Source organism: Phaseolus vulgaris, chromosome 2 (genome assembly GCF_000499845.2).
Source record: "Phaseolus vulgaris cultivar G19833 chromosome 2, P. vulgaris v2.0, whole genome shotgun sequence".
NCBI classification, from domain to species: Eukaryota; Viridiplantae; Streptophyta; class Magnoliopsida; order Fabales; family Fabaceae; genus Phaseolus; species Phaseolus vulgaris.
In genome coordinates, this window is record NC_023758.2 from 20,968,147 (window position 1) to 20,990,284 (window position 22,138).

General features: G+C 38.3%; 1 protein-coding gene across 1 annotated transcript; it reads right to left on the minus strand.

Annotated features, from left to right (window-relative positions):
• Positions 1–270: 270 nt before the first annotated feature.
• On the minus strand, positions 271–1,731 carry LOC137809182 (uncharacterized). The gene has a single exon (XM_068610320.1). It carries the CDS (start codon positions 1,729–1,731, stop codon positions 271–273), a length of 1,461 nt encoding a protein of 486 aa, XP_068466421.1.
• Positions 1,732–22,138: the final 20,407 nt, after the last annotated feature.

A 22,138-nucleotide genomic window follows, 5' to 3' on the forward strand; every position in this document is an offset into this window, starting at 1 on the left:
GAAGCGGCACACTATGTTTTTCCACACAAAGTGCTGGATTTTATGGGTTGTGATCTGTGCCACTGGCTCAGCCTCGATCCACTTCGTAAAATACTCTATGGCAACCACAAGGTACTTCATCTGCCGTACTGGCAAAGGGAAAGGCCCCAAAATATTGATTCCCCAGGTATGAAATGGCCATGGGCTGTAGATCGATCTCAACTCCTCTGGGGGCACCTTGTGCCAATCAGCATGTTGTTGGCACTGCTTGCACTGCTGGGCGTATCTCGTTCAATCTTCCCTCATGGTTAGCCAGTAATACCCTGCACGAATGGCTTTTGACGAGAAAGATCGGCCTTTGATTTGGCTATCGCATATCTCTTCGTGTAGTTCTGCCATGATGCGCGTGCATTGTTCACTGTCTACGCATACCGGTGTAGGATGGGTGAATCCGTGCCTGAACAGTTTCACATCGATCAGGGTGTACTTGCTCGAATTTTTCTTAATTTTTCGAGCTTCTGCGAGTTCTAATAGGAGTACTTCATCGGCTAGGTAGCGCTGGTAGGCCATCATCCAGGTTTCTCCTGATTCAACCTGGTAAACTTGTAGCGTTATTTCCTCAGAAACTGGATACCTGCTTATTCTGGGTGTTTTCACTATCTCTTGCGTTAGCGACCAATGGCTCCTCCTCATCCCTTCTGATGTGCTAACCTGTTGAATTTCTGCCACATTGTCCATGGTGGTTCGAGGTATCTTCAGGTTCTCCTGAATCACCGTCCTCTGCTTGCCCCCCTTGCCCGAACTGCCGAGCTTTGCAAGCAAGTCAGCTCGGGCATTTTGTTCTCTGGACACGTGGACTAACTCGAACACTTCGAACGACTCCTTCAAGACCTGGACATATTCCAGGTATGCGGCCATCTGAGGGTCTTTAGCTTGGTACTCCCCCGTGACTTGGCCTGTAACTAGCAAAGAGTCACTCTTTGCCAACAGCCCATTTGCTCCCATCTCTTTAGCCAACAACATTCCAGTGATCAGGGCCTCACACTCTGCTTGGTTGTTGCTGGCCTTGAAAGCGAAACGTAGGGCCTGCTCGATCAACAAACCATCTGGTCTCTCCAAGATAACATCAATCCCACTACCTTGTTGGTTTGAGAAACCATCTACAGATAGCACCCATCTGAAATATGCCCCTTCTTGGTATGTGGTTGTCGAGGAGAGTTCCACTACAAAGTCGGCATAGATCTGGCCCTTGATGGGGCCTCTAGGTTCATAGTGTATGTCGAATTCAGACAGTTCCACCGCCCATCGTGTCATTCTGCCCGCTACATCTGGCTTTTGTAGGACCTTGCGGATTGGAAGGTCTGTCATTATTATCACAGTAAAGCTCTGGAAGTAGTGGCGGAGTCTTCTCGCTGAGAATACCACTGCTAAGGCTGCTTTCTCTAAGGCCTGGTATCTCACCTCCGACCCTTCCAATACCTTGCTGACTAAATAGATTAGCCTATGCACCTGGTCTTGCTCCTGCAATAAGACCGAACTGATCTCCTTCTCTGTAACTGTGAAGTATAAGCGAAGTGGGGTACCTAGCTCTGGCTGGCACAACACCGGTGGACTGGCCAGGTACTCCTTCAATCTTACAAACGCCTCCTCGCACTCACAGATCCAAACGAACCTGTTGTTCCTCTTCAGGCACTGGAAATAAGGGTGTCCCTTGTCTCCCCATGCCGATACAAATCTGGACAGAGCGGCCATGCGCCCTGTCAACTACTGTGCTTCTTTTACTGAGATTGGGCTTCTCATAGCTATTATGGCGGCGCACTTCTCAGGATTTGCCTCTATTCCTCGTCAGTGAGTAGGAAACCCAAGAACTTCCCTGCCTCAACCCCGAACACGCACTTCTCGGGTTCAGCTTTAGCTTGTACTTCGCTATCGTGGTGAATAGCTCTTCCGGGTCAGCTACGTGCTGCTCCTTCTGCTGGGAGGTGACCACCATGTCATCTACGTATGCTTGGACATTCCGCCCCAACATGGGCGCTAGCACTCTGTCCATCAGTTGCTGGTAGGTGGCCTCTGCGTTTTTTAGCCCAAAGGGCATGGCCTTATAGTAATAGCAAGACAGCTCCGTCATGAACGCGGTCTTCCATTCATCCCTGGGGTGCATCATGATCTGGTTGTATCTAGAAAAGGCATCCAGGAAGCTGAGTAACCTGCATCCGGAGGCGCTGTCCACCAAAGCATCTATACTGGGCAACGGGTAGGAATCCTTTGGACAGACCTTGTTAAGGTCCGTGAAATCAACACACATCCTCCATTTTCCGCTAGCCTTCTTTACTAATACCACGTTGGCTAACTACTCGGGGTATTGGATTTCCTTGATGTGGCCTTCCTTTAGTAGCTTCTCTGTCTCTTCTCGTATGACCTGACGCTTTTCTTCGTTGAATTCTCGCCTTCTCTGAAGTACAGGTCGGACGTTGGGGTCCATGGTGAGATGATGACACAGGAAATTGGGGTCTATACTGGGCATGTCAGCGGCGGTCCACGCGAACGCGTCAAGGTGTCGTACTATGAACTCAGCGACCTGATCCTGCGGGCGATCTCTACGCGAGTCACTCTATCATCTCTTGGTGGTCTAGTAATAACAGAAAACACCCTTTTCTTTGTCTTGAGGCTGTTTTCATAGCACTTCTTAGCCTCTTTCTGGTCAGATTTGATGGTGATCACTGCAACCTCAAGGGAAGGCAATTTCATCTTCATATGCCTCGTGGAGGGAACTGCTCCCAACTTATTTAAAGTTGGTCTTCCTAACAGTATATTATAGGTCGATCGAGCATTAACAACGAGGTACCTGATGTTAGTGGTGCGCGAAGACGCGCCATCCGTGAACGTCGTCCTCAACTCGATGTGCCCACGAACCTCCACCTCATCCCCTACAAAACCATACAAACATCCAGTGTAGGGCCTTAACTGGTCTGTGGACAGCTGTAACTTGTTGAAGGTCGTCAAAAACATCACATCGCCTGAACTTCCTTGTTCTACGAGGATACAGTGCACCCTCCTTCCTACTGTGACTAGCGAAATCACCACCGGGTAGTTATTATGAGGCACGACATCCTGGAGGTTGGCCTTTGTGAAGGCGAGGTCGATGTTAGGGATCTGGTCCACCTGCTGTAACTCCACCGCCAGCACGCCTTGCGCGTACTTCATTCGCTAGAAGGCAATGCACCCTCACCCTGAGAATCCCCAAAGATAGTGTTCACCTCCCTGTGAATAGGCACCTCGTGCCCCTGATCTGCCCCTGTAGTTACCAACGTTTGGTCGTCCTGCGGTTCATGGAGATAATCCTTCCAGAAACTTCTTTTAACCAACTCGTCTAGTTGGTGTGCCAGGGCCAAGCAATTGTGTATGTAGTGGCCATTTGCCTCGTGAAACTCACACCAAGCGTTCTTGTTGGGCCCCATCTTTCTGTCGATCTTTGTTGTCACCTTCAGCCTTGCCGCCATGTTTGGGATAGCGATGAACTCCTTAAGTTCCACTCGGAAATTATCCTTTGGGGCCAGATCTCTTCACGCGTGAGTCCCGACCTGGATTCGTTCGTAGGGTTTTCCCGCCCCCTTTCTTTTCCGTGGTCGCCTCGTGCACCCTCATAGGCTGAGGCCGTGCAGCTGCTCGGGGTCGGACAAAACCGACAAGGCCTTGCTTTTGTGTCACCCAATCGTCTGTGGCGATGTGTGCCAACGCCCGGCGTCTAATCTCTGTGAATGTCTTCGGGTAGAACCTTAGTAGTGATTCGCTGAAAGGTTCGGGTAGCATTCCCTTAACGAAGGCATGCACTGTCATGGCCTCATCTGTGGGTTTCAGCCTTACTACTTGGACCCCAAACCTATTCAGGTAATCCTTCACGGACTCCCCCTAATACTGTTTGACGTTGAAAACGTCATAAGAAAGTCGGGCTGGGGCCTTGTTGACAAAGTATTGCCCCCTGAACAGCGTTGCAAACTGGTCAAAGTTGGTGATGTGTCAGTCGGGCCTAGAGACATTGTTGGTAATGTCGCATTCATGATCACTCGCGAGAACGGCATGCGACGTGCCCTAAGTGGTACGGGAGGGGCGCCTTCCCCTACTTGTTGCAAATCCCTACGCAGTTCTTCATTGGCTCTGCGTAATTCTGCGTTGTCCGCTTGTGATGCCGCTACTTCTGCTTGGAAGGCACACATCGTATCCAAGATTTGTTGCGTGGTAACATTGTCCCCTCCGGGGGGGCACAGTTCCAGCAGTACCTTGCCTCGTACTCCTCATATTGTTGGTAAAAGACTCTCTAACGTGTTTACGAGTGGGACCTTGATTTAACGTGCCCCCACGGTGGGCGCCAAATGTTCCTGCCGATTGACTTGCTTCGCCGGTAGACTCCAATAGTTGCTTTGACCCTTCGATCTTGCCTGAGAATCGTGCCTTCTTGATCAAGAAATCTCTCACTTGCAAAGACAAAGGGGCGCCCTAGCGGCCATTTGCACTCTGACACTCAAGTCAGTATTAGGGAAAAGAAACACCAAGTGTGTATATTAGCTTCAGTCTTAGAAACTGTGTACCTTACTAGGGTTCTTAACACCCTTTATATAGGCTGAAACTAGGGTTTACCTTTGCGTTGTTGCCCATGACTAGGGTTCCTTTGAGAATGTCCTTGCGCCGCTATTCATAGAATCTTAGCGTGTCAGGAACATGAACTTCCCTTAACTGGAGTGCAACGAATGGCAGAGTGGTTGCTTGGGTACCAACATGTGCACCTATTCTCTAGCGCCATCTGCTTCGTGGGTGCCCTAAGTATTCACGTGCCATGCATGCAACTTTTCTGGAAACCCTAACCCTAGTGGGCCTTAGTGCCTCCTAGGATTATACACACGTGTTGCGCCTTCATACGTTATACACACCACATGCATGGATCCTTCGTGACTTAGGCTTCCCACATATCTCTTGTCTTTAATTGTTATCTGAACGAAACTCTAGGGCCCACCTTACGTGGCCCTCTACAACTTCCTGATGGCTGATGTCCGATCTTCTTCCCCCACTGTGGGGCTCGATCTCGATCTCCAACATCAGGGCTTAGGATATAAATATCAAAGACTAACCAATTCCTTGGTAGGTGCGTCCGGGGGCCACCTCACGTGGCCCCCTTCCATTACCAAGCATCGGTGCGTGATGTCTGAGGTCAGCCTCTGAGTCGATGGTCGAGGACTGGTCGGGACACGAACTTAACCAAATGGTTAAGTGTGAAGGTTCACTTCACAAAGGCAACAATGAAAATCAATACAATAGTGATAGATGGAATGCAATGTAGAATAGAAATAGCAATAAGGTAAACATCAATGGTGGTCATGGCCGAACCAAATGATGAACCATAATCATTTAACTAAAGCAAAACAAAGACGTATATGAAATGGAAATGAATTGACAAGAGTGGAAGAAGAGTAGCTTATGGAGTGGTTGTGAGACGGATTCAGGCCACTTGGGGTGTGGTAGCCACTAAGATGAGTGAAGGGCCGCCACTTGAGAGTCTCACACCACTCAAGATAAGACATAGCTAAGAGGATTCAAGCCTTACACACTTCTCACACAATTTGTGCAGAGTAACTTTTCTCTTCAAAATTAACATGTGATACATGGAGTAAGGCACCCTATTTATAGGAATGGGTGCCTTGGTGGCCAAGAAGGGCAAGGGTAAGATGGGAAATAAGGGAGGGGCGTCCTAGGAGGGTTGACTAAGGTCAAAATCGCACCTTTAGGCTCTCCTTCTAAAAACTAGGTCAAAAACCCTAATTCTATGTGCTTTGTCTTGAAAAAGTGGGATTGGATCAAGCCCATTTCACTATGAGCACTCCTATTTATGCTAAAGGCACCTATTCTATCCTATCTTGCTATTTGGACCCCTAAAGAGAGCTCAAATTATTTACAACTTGTTTTATTCTTAAGAAGACCAGCAGGAAGAACAAAAGATGCTCTGGTTTGTGTCCATTTCTCCCTCTGGTGCGGTCTGATAGATCCTTGGTGAGGTCTTCACTTGATTATGGACATGACTTCTCATAGTATGAATGGTGTTGTGCATCATTGGTTGTTAACTTAGAGCCCAAATTCTTGGATTTTAAAATATACCTGAACTTTATAAAGAAGATCAGGATTTTGCACCCACTTTTGCTAAGTGCCAACATAGAGCACAAGGAGGTTTTTATGTTTTTAAGAGGTACTTATTTGCAGAAGGAAAACTTTACATACCTCAAGGAATCACATGAAGGAGGACTCATGGGCCATTTTGGAGTTGATAAAACTCTTGAGCTTTTAAAAGGGAAATTCTTTTGGCAACACATGAGGAAAGAAGTTCAAAGACATTGCCATAAATGTATTTTGTGTTTAAAAGCTAAGTCTAAGACAATGCCTCATGGACTTTACACTCTTTTACCTTTTGCAAGTGCTTCTAGGGAAGATATAAGCATGGATTTCATATTAGGACTTCCTAGGACACAAAGAGGTTTTGATTCCATCTTTGTGGTAGTGGATAGTTTTAGCAAGAGGGCTCATTTTATACCCTGCCATAAAGTGGATGATGCTAACAACATCTCTAGACTCTTATTCAAAGAAGTGGTAAGACTACATGGGTTTCAATAGACCATAGTTTCGTATAGAGATCCTAAATTTTGTTGGCCATTTCTAGAGAACTATTTAGGAAAGGCTAAGAACTAAGTTGAACTTCTCAACTTCTCGTCATCCTCAAACGGATGGACAAACTGAAGTTATAAATAGATCTCATTCTACTATGCTTAGGTCATCGTGAAGGGAAACCACAAATCTTGGGATGAGTACCTTCCTCATATTGAGTTTGCATATAGTAGAGTAGTTCATAAAACTACTAATATTTCTCCATTTGAGGATGTGTATGGATTTAATCCTCTTACTCCTTTGGATTTGTTACATCTACCTAATCCACAAGAATCTATCCATAAGGAAGAAGTAACAAAAGCCGAATTTATAAAGAAAATTATATACTCCACTATAATGAAATCTTGTGAAAAGTTGCCAAAAACAATAGAAAAACATGAGGAATGGCAACTTAATAAGATTGATTTTTATACAACTGTTGAAACTAACTCATTTGATCTGTTTGATGACTTCAACAAATGGTCATTTGATCCAGGAAGACGAGCATAGTTTTCAAAGTAGGAATAAGGTTGTTGTTCGAGAACAACCTTGTAGATCTGAGGACAGATCCTCTCAAGAAGGAGGGGAAGATGGCAGAGCCCCCATCCACACACAACCACATAATACGGAATATGAAGACTTAAAGGTTGTTTACAGATTTAATTGCAAATATGGGTCTAATTGGGCTTTTGTTTATTTTTGTAGGTCCAATCAAGAGGACAACTCTAGCATGAATGAATGTACAAACATATTCAAGAAGACCTCCAACTCATCAAAACATAAATTAGAGTTTTGGTCAAAAGAAGACAATAAGACCGAGTTTAGGCTGACTAGTTAACATTCTTTTTTGGGCCAAGCTTTAGCTTAAATAAATTGTATAAAGTTGTTTAGGATTTCATGGGTCATGTATTGGGCCTAGTAGCATAAAATAATTGAACCAAATATTTGGGCCAAGTAGCATAGGATTTTGGGCTTCAATTTGGGCAAATAGTAAAATAGGTCTAGTTAGGGTTAAAAGTGACTAGTTAGGGTAAAAATTGGGCTTCTTTGATCCCAATGCAACCCTGAAACGTCTAGGGTATATTTGATGACGAAAATTACCTTGGCAAGGACCACATGGACGTCCACTTGGCAGCCTAGGAGTGGAGAGGATTTAGCATGGAAGGTGTGAGTTAAACATGGAAACCATGACTCCACATGGCACCTTCTCATTGGAGAGTTTTATTTTGAATTTTCAAATTTTGGCTCCAAAATGTTCAGCCCTCTCTCCTATATTGAGGTGCTTGGCTCTCATTTTCTAAGATCAAATATATGAGTGAATTGCTGTCATGTTTGCTTGTTTTCTCACTCCCTTGTCTAGACTCTCTAAGATAGACACCTTGATCTTCTTCTTCACCTTTTCCAAGTGATATGGCCCAACAAATCACTCTCCCTACTTCTCATGCACCTTCAAGGAAACCATAGCTCCATTGGATCCATCCTTGTCCGCTTCCTCCATCAAGCTTCCACACAGGTTCATCAAAAATCCAAGAAACCAATTCGGAATGAAGGCAACACCATCATTGTTAACATGAACTATGTACAGATATTTGTTGTGATTAAATAATAGGTGTTGCTTAACTATGTACATCATGGGTAGTTTTGTTGGCCCTTTAGTGCACCTATATATTATAGACCCAAAATAAACGAAATTATTGGTGCATGTGAATAGATTTCAAGTAACTTCCTGCTTTAAGTCCTCCTTAATAAATAAATCTCTCATACTAAACTCATCAGTTTATTAGAAATTCTAATCCCATATCATTTTAGAACATATGGCATAGAATATTGAAGAAAAGTTGTTTTTTTCTCCTAAAAATGTCCAAATAACTATAATTTTGGTTGTTATTATTTTCTATTTTTTTCTTTAATTTTTATTTTCGGGTTTAATGTAGATTGTTGAGAATACTAGGTTTGAAATTAGATGCAAGATAATGATCAAGTGTAACATGACAGTAATCATGATCAGCAACACAATTCACCTGTTGAAGATTATAATAATTATTAGTTTTTTAAAAGCTTTGTAATGACTTGAAATTTTTTATTAGATGTTTTCTTTGGTTTGAATGAGTTACTTTTGAATATTTTGAACATTTGAAAATAGTATTTTATCATACTTTTGAATATATGTCCAGGAATGTTGATTTATATATGTCCAAGTATGAAATCTTTTGAATATATTCAAGTCTGGAAAAAAAAAGTTTTAAATATCTCCAGGTTTGCAAAAAAAAATTACATTACATACGAATCTTCGTATATAATTTCACCCCACAGTTACATACAGATTTTTTGGTATGTAATACAACAGTAATTACATACGAATATTTTTGTATGTAACTGTCTGATGAAATTATATACGAAAAATATTCATATGTAAATCTAACAGATTATTACATACAGATTTTGAATACATATGTAACAGTTACCTACGACAATTTTTTTTATGTAATTCATATGTAACTATGTTTTACGTACGGATTTAGTCTCTTACATACAAATTAGTGTTGTATGTAATACCAATTTTTCTTGTAGTGAAATATGAAATATTTTCTCAGAACAATAATACAATGAAAGTTAAATCATTTGTAATGATCTTTGTATGCTTCGTTGTATTGTTCTTCTTCTTCAAGGTCTTTATATAGTGTTTCAGATTGTGACCATTGAAGCTTTCGATCATCTCTTTGTTCACATAGTCGTTAGACATTGTATAAAGAATTCTTTGCTCTTTATTTATTCTTCTGCATTTTGGACTTTAAATGAGATTAATTTGTTTCTTATTTTAGTCCCAATGTGAAAGTTGAATAATCAATGTTGTAATCTTTGGGTATCCTTCATTTTTGTGCATTGTTCATCATCTTCATCACGTCGAACGTTGAATATGATAACTTCTGCTTTGATTATATTCTTCACGTCTTTGAATGTTTGAAATAATTTGAATTGTTTCCTTTATTATCTTCTTATGTGAATGTTAACCCTTTAAAGGTTGTGACTTGAATCTTTAATCATATCTTTGCCACAAATGCTTTATTTATGAATACTTGGTAACTTAAAGAGGTGTAAGAATATGTGTACTTGGAGAGGTGTAAGAATATTTGGTGACTTATAAAGGTGTAAGAATACTTGAGTACATAAAGAGGTGGAGAATATTTGGTCAACTAGAGAGGTTTAAGAATATTTGTGTACTTGAATAGGTGTAAGAATACTTATGTACATTGAGAGGTATAGAATACTTGTGTTAGTGAAGGCTCTAAAGGGTGTTGATTAAGGGACTAGACATAGCCCTAGCTGTTGGGTGAACTAGTATAAATATGTGTCTACATCTCTTTACTCTATTTTATGAATTGAGTTCATACTCCATTCAACCCTCCCCCCTTTTGGAGCCAAATAACTCCTATAGAATTTGCTTTATACATGTACTCCAAACAGAACTTAATAGCTTCCTCTGAAATGTTTCTTTCAATAATAGAAGTTTTCGGACAATAATAATTCTTCACATATCTCTTTAAAATCTTCATGTATCATTCAACTGGGTACGTCCATTGTAGATAAATTAGCCCATACATTATGATTTCTCTTACAAGATGAACAACCAAATGCACAATAATGTCAAAAAACAATAGAGGAAAAAATATCTCTAGTTGAAATAAGATAATATGAATCCCTTCTTCAATTTCATATGACTTTTCAAGGTCAATTGTTTTGCTACATGTCGAATTGAAAAATTAACACAATTGAGTTATAGTATGCCTCACATTTTTTGGCAAGATTCCACAAATTGCCACAATAAGTAATTGTTACATTAGAACATGACAAACATTAGACTTTAAGCCAATTATTTTCAAATCATGTATAGATACAAGACTCTTAATATTTGAAGAGTAACCTTGTGGTACCTTAACACCTTTAAGAAATTCACAAAAGCTTATTCTCTCCTTTTTACATGCTGCAGAGAAATATGTACATTTACCAACTTCTCACACTGCCAATTCCTCTCATGTACATCCAAATGAGCATTGACACCATCCTTTGCCCTGCCATTAATGTTGAGAAGTGTTCTAATTAAGCTATCACACATATTCTTTCCCACATGCATTACATCTATATAGTGCCTCACATCTAACTTGCACCAATACGAAAGGGTAAAAACATTGATCGTCTTCTATATGTCAGTCACAGTTGCCTTCTTTGTCTTTCCAAAAACCACATTTGAATTTTTCACCTTTTCATAAATCTCAACACCAATTAATGGAATGGGACAAATGTCATGTTCTCGGTGTCCATTAAAGGTTTTTTTTCAATCTATGATATGGTTAAATTGTTTTAGAAATCTACAATACCGAAGATACATTATCTTCCTTACATGTTTCAACTTCTGAAATTATGTGTTTTCTTCACAAACCAGACATACCCTGTGATCCTTCCCACTATAACCTGACAAGTTTTCATATGCAAGAACGTCATTGATAGTATAAAATAGCATTGCATGCATATGAAAAGATTCATTGCCAAACCCCCCAAACACTTCAACTCCATCATCCCACAACAACTTTAAATCTTCAATCAATGGACTAAGATAAACATTTATGTCATTTCGTGGTGTATTTTCCTTTCATACACAAACTTATAGTAACTTATAAATCACTAGCAAAATAGGCCATGAACAATGATTGTTAGTTAAATTTCCAAAATGATTCATTCCATTAGTAGTTATCCTAGGCCTCAAATTCCTTTATTCATTTTCAAATTCAGGAAATTCTTTATCTTTGTCCTTCCCTTGCAAAGAATCAGTTGGATGACAAAGCAGTCCATCACATTTTCTATCATTTGCATGTCATCTAAGATTTTAAGTGTTATTTGGATTCGTAAACATATGCTTAACCCTTGGAATTATTGGAAATATCAAACCGACTTTGTAGGAGGACCATCCTTTGTGACCTCATCCTTATTTTCTTGTTGACCATTTTTTGACCTTATAATGTGACAATCCACACTTGGGACATCTTCGTAACTCTTCAATCTCTTTTCTATATTAAATACAATCATTGGGAAATGAATGTATCTTTTTATATTCCATACCCATAAGATAAAATATCTTCTTTGCCTCATAATTTTGATTAGGTATTGTATTCCTTTCTAGAAGAATTTCCTTCAACAACTAAAGCAATTATGTGAAGTTTTTATTTGTTATTCCATTCATTGCCTCAAATTCATCAACCTTAACATTATTGATAATCGTGTGAAGCTAGTTGAACCAGGATATAACAGAGTCTCTGCATCAAATGACATATTTTCATACACTACTTCTACAAAGGATTGTTCTCCAACATCACGGATCATGTCCTCTAATTTGTCGTCCATTATCAGACCAATAAACTCCCTAGTTTGGCATGCTCTTGGCAAGTGTAACAGTCCACCATGTCATGTCCATGTTGTATAATTTCTCAAAATTCCATCGCACAAAGGATGTTCTCTAATTTCGAAAACTTGTAAAGTCCTCTCACTCAAACAATTCACACAAGGAAACCTCATCCTTACTCGGTCGCCACTACTACCAACTTTATATTGTGCAATAAATTCTTCCACACCTCTCTCATAAGCATCAGTGATTGAATTAATCCAACTTTGATCCATATCTAAGTTTTGTACATAAGTCATTGGAATTATGTTTCGTACGATGCATGTAAATATCACATTTTTCATCAAAGATATGACCTTATCCCCATTCAAGAATATTCATTTTTATTATAGTTCAATAGTACATAAACTTTAATCACCATCCCTTATATTTCACAAAAATTTAGCAACATTTTGCATTAGTCTTCAAGTGGCATAAAATGATAGCAGTGATACAAAATTTCCACAATCAAATATACATCCGAAGATCAACACAAAGATACAATTATCCAAAATTAAGTAAAATGTATGAAATGTAGATTATAAGTTATGTACTAATGAACTAAAAAAATAATTACTTTTACCAAATTGTTCAACTAGAAAATTCAAGATTCAATACAATTACTGTTGGTACAAGCTCCACTACTTTTATGTAAAGTTTAAGTCTAATGTAGGAACATTTATAAAATCGAAGGAGTACTAGACAAATCAATGTATTAAATCTCAAATGGAAAACTAAGAATCTCCCAAAGAACAACTCTTAAAAATTTGGCCAGCATAACGTTTAAAATGCAAACTTCCTAAAATCTAACAATATTTGTTGGGGTCAGACACCTCCAAACTCAATACCAAGATATTCAACAAAGCTATATTTCTAATTCTTCACGATATATCTTAAATTAAATAACTTAAAAAAATATAATATAACTTTGAATGTTTTATAAGTTATTATAAATATATATTAATTTAATTTAATAACATAAATAAACAAAAATTAAAAACGAACTAACCCCAAATGTAAAGGTTAAGCAGCGACAAGACTGATGAGGGTGGCAAGACCAATGAAGGGCGGGAGGTGGCGGTTGGAAAGGTGACGGGGTGTGACCCAATAGCAAGCCCATTGAGGGGGAGCAGGAATGTAGCTGCAACAGGATTCAATAAAGAGACAACTATGATTTTACATGTGTTTTTTTTATCAGCAAAGAATAAAGTTAATTAAAAGGGGATACTTCAGGGGTATCCCAACCCGTATAAAATTAAAGAGTTTGATAGCCATCTAAATCTAGAACAGGCAACACTTCTCTTCCTAATGCTGCCTAACAAGAACCGACTTCATTGTGCAACTAAAAAGGAACTTAGCCTATGATGCTCATAAACTAAAGAAGTTAAACCAAGTCTGCAAGTTTACATTTAAATCATCAGCATAACCAAAAAATATAATATTCACTTGTAGAGTGACCAATTCCTTTAACTCCCGAAAACAGACACATTCATCCACAAGAACCAAGCTGCCTTTCCCCTCCATCACTGCATAAAAACAGGGGACCCTACATCACAATGAAGCTTCCAGGTCTTCCAGCAGATTCAGGAAAACAAATTCCTCCTAAAATAGGATCATCCTTGCATTAGTAACACAAATTGTTCGTGTCCTGAATTCTCCACTTTTTCTTACAACCAAAGGCATGCAAAAATCCAATGTGACAACACTTTAAACCAAATTGGAGGTGGGATGAAATTTTGTCTCGGTCCTAAGGCACTAGAAACAACTACAGATTCAGCAGCAAAGCAAAACCTACTTCTGTGAATCAGCATTTAAATCATATTCTTCAACCCATTTAGCCCTTAGCAGAAAAGCAATTCACATAACACACAAGACAAAGGAAAAACATGGGGAAAATGCATATGTGCTTGGCTGAGATGGATCACCATCTTTCTACTGCATGACTTTAAAAAAAGAGCCAGCTCTCCATAACCTATATCTATACAATTCTCCCTGCACTGAAAAACAGAACAGCTCATATGCACGATGAGCCTATTCTCCACTCATCATGCAAAAAATACCAAACAACACCACCTTCCATGACCTGCAGAAACCTGTATGATCTCAGCTAAACTACATAGCACTCAGTACAAGAACCACCCTTTTAGCACGTTGCTACCACCCCCAGTAGCACCAAAGCCTGCACCACGACAGAGGGTCCATCTCATCAGTCCAAGACCCCTCTTTTCCAGACATAGCATCGCTAAAAACCACAGGCACACATACTACCCTGCATAAGATCATACCCAATTACTAAAATCTTTTTATGCATATAAATGGGTTAAGAACCCAATCTACAGAGGAGTAGCTAAATGTAACCACCATATGCTTCAACCATAACCACGACTTGAGCTTAACCATCTGGAAAATCTCTTCAGCATCTACAAGTCCTTGCTTAAAAAGAATAGAGTTTCTCTGGTCCCAGATGCACCTCACTATAGCCTCCCAGACTCCTTTCCAAACCAGATCTTCCTTACCACTACCCTGATACAAATAGAAACTCGTGAAATGAGTCTTTAAATTAAAGTGTTGAACAAACAAGATACCAAACCATTTGAAGCATAAAGACCAAACTGTTGAAGATGGGAAGCTTTGATGTGTCAAATCCAAATGAAGCATGAAGCTGTGTGATGTTTTAGGTTTAATTTTTGGTTTCGGGTTTAGAATCTTTGTAAAGATCAGTTTTGATTCTCAGACAAAGCTCATTTCAATTAGCTTTAAAGATTAAAGTGTTTTTCCATGCCAAAGGGAAAAACAATCGATTAGAGTTTCGAAATAATCGGTTGTTTGTAACTTAGCTGCCAAAGAAGTTTTTGAAACTGTTTTATAACTGACAAGAGCATTCAACCGGTTAAATCGTGGTTTTAACCGATTAAATGTATGTTCTTGTAACAACTTTTTGAAAAAAAAATTTAACTGATTTGGTTGTTTAGATTTGCTTCAACGTTAGCATTTCAAGTATACAGAAAGATAAAACACTCTGAGTTGAGATTGATTTGAGAGATTACAAAACTGTTTGTGAAAAGGTTTCTAAGAAGTTTTTAGCAAGATTGTTTTGTGCTTTGTTGTGGTGAAAAGAACTTATCTATAGGGTGTTGGTGTGTTGTGTTTTACCAGATGTTTTCTAATCCTGTTCGAGTTCTTGTAATTGTTCATATAACATTTTGTATAACTTTGTAAAATCCTGTAAAGTCAGTGTGATTCTGGCTTGAGGTGTGTGTTGTGTGCAAGGAGGGTAAGTAGGCTTTGTGGGATTCAAAGTCACCTCTTTGTGTGTGGTGTTTGTGTAATCTGTGATTGGTTGCATAGTGAAAACTCAGTGGTTTGACTGAGGATTGGATGTAGCTTTGTGATTGAGTGAACCAGTATAATCTCTGTGTGTAATTCTCTCTATCTCATCTCTCATTAAACTGTTTGTATTTTCCGCTGTCATAAACAACCGGTTAAATCGCAATTTTAACCGATTGATATTCTTATTCCAGTTTCTGTTTGACTATTGAATTGCTTTTCTAATTTGTTTGTTTGAGCTTCATTCTAAGCAAAGCATTTGTGAAAATAGTTTGAAAACAATTCAGCCCCCCGCCCTCTTGTTGTAGCCGCAATCAAACCTAACAATTGGCATCAAGAGCAAGGTTCTTGAAAGTTACTCAAGTTTTTTATTTATGGCTTTTGAAAATCTTTTGATGGTTGATAAAATGCCCTTTGGGGAAGGAGCCTCAATAAACAGGCCACCTTTGTTTTGTGGAGTTAATTACCAATTTTGGAAAGTTAGAATGAAGATTTGTATACATTCAACTGACAAAGGCATTTGGGAGTCAATTGAAAATGGTCCTTTTGTACCTCAAGTTAAGAAAGATGATGATTTAGTTGATAAACCTTCATCTGAATGGACAGACGCAGAATGTAAGAAAGTTAAGTTTGATTGAATAGCTAAAAATATTATAACATTTGCTCTAAGTTGTGATGTGTTTTTCAGGGTTTCACAATGTAGCTCGACCAAAGAAATGTGGGACATATTGGAGGTCACACATGAAGGCACAAATGATGTAAAGAGAGCTAGGAAGCATGCTCTGATCTAGGAGTATGAACTCTTCAGAATGCAGAAGGGAGAATCAATATGTGATGTGCAAAAGAGGTTCTCTCACATTGTGAATCACCTTATGAGTCTTGGTAAGAAGTTTGATGAAGAAGAACTCAACATCAAGGTACTAAAGTGTCTTGATAGAACATGGCAACCAAAGGTTACTGCCATTTCAAAATCAAAGGATCTCACTTCAATGACTGTGGCATCTCTTTTCCGCAAACTAAGAGAGCATGAAATTGAGATTCAAAGGCTTGTTGTTCAAGAGAGTGAAGACAAGCATAACAAGAGCATAGCACTCAAAGCTAGCAAACAGCAACATGTTTCCAGTAAAAGCGAAGAGGAAAACATAAGTTTGTTATTAAGAAAATTCAGCAAATTCTTGAGAAAGAAACAAGCTTCTAAAAGGTATGATTCAAAGAAACCTAGTGAATTCAATTATAATAAGTATACTTGTTATGGTTGTGGTGAACAGGGACATATTAAGTCTGAATGCCCAAATAATGAAGTCAAAGAAAAGCGAGACTTCAAAAGGGAGAAAAAGGGAAAAGCAAAGAAAGCTTATATAGCATGGGATGACAATGATGTTTCATCCTCAAGCTCTTCAGATGATGAGGAAGCTAATCTTTGTCTTCTAGCATCAGTAACAAGTAGTGTGGATTCTACTTCAACAAGTAAAGGTACCACCTATGATCAATTGCTTAATGCTTTATGAAACTCATGATGAAGCCAACCGATTGGCCATTTCTCTCAACCGGTTGAAAGGATTAAATAACTGGTTAGAAAATAAAGTTAAGGATCTTGAGAAAGAGCTCTACAAAACCAATGAAAATTTAGAACATCTGGATTTAATCTACAAGAATTCTTCTTGCAATTGTGAGAAAATGAGTTGTGAAAATTGTGAACTTCTTGAAAAGCTAGAATCACACTTGCCAGAAGAGTTTTTGTAAATCATTTCCAAACTTTCAAAATCTGTTTTTGAATGGTTCAACTCTTCTTCCAAAGTCTTGACTCGATTTTCCAACCAGTTGTTTAAACCTTTCAACCGATTGTTTAAAAGGGCCAACCTATTAGCTTCTTCATGAGTCTCATTGAAGGCCTCAAGAAGTTGGCTATAGTTTTAAACATTAATGGAAGAGCTTGAACTTACACTGCTTGTGTCACTTTCTTGTCTTGTCATTTGACATAAGATTGCTTCTTCTTCATCACTTGAAGAGGAGCTTGATGAGTCATCATTATAAGCTCTTCTTGATTTTCCTTTCTTCTCATGCTTCTTGAAGTTTTTCCTCTTTTTGTTGGGACATTCAGTTTTAATATGACCCTGTTCACCACATCCAAAGCATGTATATTTGTTAGTGTTAAACTCAGTAGGTTTCTTGTTATCATACCTGTTGAATGAGTCACTTTTGTTGTTTCTCTTCTTTAGGGACTTGCTGAATTTCTTAAACAGCAACCTAAATGTTTCCTTTTCACTCTCATTACTTGAGTATTGATAGTTTTTGTTCCCAGCAGATTGACTTGATCCAAATTCTTCTTTTGTCATAAGACAAACCTCTTTTCTGGATTTTGAAGAGAAAGATTCAACAAAAGATTTTTCTTTGTCCATCAAGGCACCCCTTGGATTCTTGTGATACTCTTCAAGGGTATTCCACATTTCTTTGGCAAAACTACATTCTGAAACCTTGAGCAATTCATTAGAATCAAGTGCAGATACAATGATGTTCATAGCTACACAATCAAGATGTTCTCTTTCAGAAGAAACATTTTCAGATATAGGCATGAGATAGCTATTTGTAATAACATTCCAGATTTTTCTATCTATAGATTCAACAAAGAATTTCATTCTTATGCACCACAATTCATATTTCATACCACAAAACAAAGGTGCTTTGCTTAAACAGGCACCTTCCCCAAAAGAAAACTTTTCAGCCATTTAAAAAAGATTTAGGATCAAAACTTGAATATCTTTCAAGAACCAAGCTCTTGATGCCAATTGTTAGAATATATGGCCTTAAACAAGAGGGGGGTGAATTGTTTAAGAGGGATTTTCACAAACTTTGAAGGTATAATGAAAATCAATGCTGAATTACAGAGAAAAAAAATCAAAGAAACAAAGAACCAAAACTGTTTCAAGATGATATCAGAAAAACAACCGGTTGTTTCTTCAAAACAATCGGTTGTTTTTATCAGCAGTTTATAAAAACAACTTAAAAATAGAATTTAAAGAGTTAAGAGTAAGAGATAAGCACGCAAGCAATTTATACTGGTTCACTCTTACACCAAGAGCTACATCCAGTCCCCAAAAACCACTGGGTATTCCACTATGCAATCAAAACCAGATTACAAACACCACACACCAAAGTAGTGACCTTGAACCCCTCAAGAAACACACTACCTTTGGCCAACCACACCAAGAATGTTGATCTTGAACCCCTCAAGAACACACAACACTCCTTGGCAACACAACTACAGAAATACAGTAATCAAGGAAGAAGGGAATAGAATACACCTGGTATTACAAAGCTTAAAGTTCAGAATTACAACCCAATCCTATTCCACACACTTAAGAATGATCCAAAGCTCTTTCAAATCTTGGAAAAACTGTTTTGATAAACTCTTTCTGTTACTTCAAGATTAGGAGCGTAAAACCACCTTTATATAGACCCACCAAGTGGTCAAAAGCATTTAATAAAGGAGCCAAGTTAGTTAGGATCATTTAAAACATATTAAAACAACTTAACAGAATTCTATTAGGGTTTTCAGGAAAACAATCGGTTGTTTTGTCGAAACAATCGATTGTTTTGGTTTCACAGCAAAGTCAACCAAGTTTTTCAAAAACAGCTAAGGTAAAACAACCTATTGTTTTGAAAAACAACCTGTTGAATTTTTGACAGCTTTTTAGAAAACACATCTTTTCAAAAGGTTAAAGATTCAAATGAACTTGGATCAACTTAAGGAGTGAATTAACAAGTTTCAAACAACTAGACAACACACACACACCCAGCAGCAAGGTCTTCAAGCTTTCCTCTTGGATTTGGAGACATCAAAGCATCTTGTTCAACATCCTTCACTATTTTGAAGTGGATATAGAAGGAGAGCTAGCAGAAGTTATCAAGACCTCCAGTGAAATCAATAGTGGATCCCTAAGAAAGATGGGGTTTACTAAGATTGGTGGAAGATGGGTAAGCAAAGATGGTGATTATGCGGCCCCAAGTGGAACCAATGAAGGAGATGAAACTGAAGAGGCAGCAATGCAAGATGATCCTGCTGTTGTAACTCAGGAAGGAATGCATCATGATATCAACATGGAGGAAAGGATGCCAAGCATGTCATCCTTTGAAATGCAAATGCTTAATAGAATGGACACCTTTGCTGACAATCAAAGGAATCTTTATGAGATGTGCGAATCAAGGTTTACAAACATGGACACAAGGTTCTCTACTCTGAATGAACAGGTTGAAGAAGTTCAGAGGCAGATTCTGGAACTGCAATTTCAAAGGGAGGATAACCCATTTTAGCTTAAAAAAAAGTTTTTAATTTTCTTTTATGTTGTTTTTAATCCTACCATTTGTCTATTTGATGAGACAAATAGGGGGAGAAGTATTTGGGGAGTTGTAATGTTCTTAATTGTGTGTTTACTGCTTTTGAACATTGTTATTATTGATTATGTCAAACTGCTTTAATTTCTGGAAGTGTTTGAAACTGTCGGTTATCTATGTATTATAACCGATTATTCTTATGCAAATTTTGCTAGTTTTGAAAACTGATATAAAGTGCATATTTGTTTGGACTAGACTATTCTGTGTTTGTTCAGTGATTGCAGGATTCAACAGATTCTAAACAAAGAACATTTCTAAAAGCATCCCAGGGATTTGTCTCCATCAAATAGGAGGAGATTGGTGAAGATGGGAAGCTTTGATGTGTCAAATCCAAATGAAGCCTGAAGCTGTGTGATGTTTTAGGTTTAAGTTTTGGTTTGGGGTTTAGAATCTTTGTAAATATCAGTTTTGATTCTCAGACAAAGCTCATGTCAATTAGTTTTAAAGATTAAAGTGTTTTTTCATGCAAAGGGAAACACAACCGATTAAAGTTTCGAAATAATCGGTTGTTTGTAACTTAGCTGGCAAAGAAGGTTTTGAAACTGTTTTATAACTGACAAGAGCATTCAACCAGTTAAATCGTGGTTTTAGCCGATTAAATGTATGTCCTTGTAACAACTTTTTGAAAATCTATTTTAACTGATTTGGTTGTTTAGATTTGCTTCAACGTTAGCATTTCAAGTATTATAAATATGTTTTTGATTCAAACGTTTAAAAAGTTGGATACAGAAAGATAAAACACTATGAGTTGAGATTGATTTGAGAGATTACAAAACTGTTTGTGAAAAGGTTTCTACGAAGTTTTTAGCAAGATTGCTTTGTGTTTTTCTTTGGTGAAAAGAATTGATCTATAGGGTGTTGGTGTATTGTGTTTTACCAGATGTTTTCTAATCTTGTTCAAGTTCTTGTAATTGTTCATATAACATTCTGTATAATTGTGTAAAATCCTGTAAAGTCAGTGTGATTCTGGCTTGAGGTGTGTGTTGTGTTCAAGGAGGGTGAGTAGGCTTTGTGGGATTCAAAGTCACCTCTTTGTGTGTGGTGTTTGTGTAATCTGTGATTGGTTGCATAGTGAAAACTCAGTGGTTTGACTGAGGACTGAATGTAGCTTTGTGATTGAGTGAACCAGTATAATCTCTATGTGTAATTCTCTTTATCTCATCTCTCATTAAACTGTTTGTATTTTCCACTGTCATAAACAACCGGTTAAATCGCAATTTTAACTGATTGATATTATGATTCCAGTTTCTATTTGACTATTGAATTGGTTTTCTGAGTTGTTTGTTCGAGCTTCATTCTAAGCAAAGCATTTCTGAAAATAGTTTGAAAACAATTCACCCTCCCCCATCCCTTGTTGTAGCCATCAAACCTAACACAAACTTGTTGTGCATATTTACACTCTGTGAATAGATGTTGGCACGATTCCTTCTTGGTCTGACACAAAACACATACGGTTGAGTTCATCTGCACTCCTCTTCTACTCAAACCTTTCCTTGTTGGGATTCTTCCTAGAAGATCCCTCCAAGTTGTAGTCAACACATTAGGGAACGCTTTAGCCTTCCAATGGTACTCAAAAGTGTTGAAGCTGAAGGAAGCTTCTTCCCTACCAAGGCTTGATGTGTGTTTGATGAAGAAAATGGCTTGAGTGCTTTGAAGATTGTAATAGGTTTTTAGATTCATTTGTAATTAGGCTTGTAAGTGTGTATGATTGTCTTTTGTTGTATAACCTATCCTAGATGCCTAACCAAGTCTAGATCAAGCACATGATGTGGTTAAATGGTTTTTGAAAAGCTTTTTAAAATGATTTTAAAAGTTTTAAATCAGTACACAAATAAATCTGTTTTATGAAGAAAGAATCTGTTTATTTCTTCTCTGTTAAAAGGCTTTTCTAAATTTCTGTTAGGGCACCAAGGGAAAGCTCAGTTCGTTATTTCAGTTAAGCTGAGCTGGCCTGTTTGTTATACTTTAATCTGTTTTACTGTGAAAAAACAGGTTTATTCTTTGGTTTGCTGAAAGGTTTTTTCACAAGTTTGTTAGGGCACCAAAGGTACAACTCAGACAGTTATTTCTGTTAGCTGAGTTGGCAGTTTTTCACAAAATAAATCTGTTAAGTTCAAAAATGAATCTGTTGTTTTCTTAACTGCTTTTCAACTGTTTTTTGAAAAGAAGTTAGAAACTGTTTTCTATATAAAGAAAAGTCTCTCTCACATGAGTTAGTGCTGAGGAATTACGCTTTTGACAGAGATCAAACAATTTCCATGTGAGAAGAAGGATTGAAAGAGTTTTTGAAAGGTTTTCCAAAGAGATTTTCAAGTGTGCTTG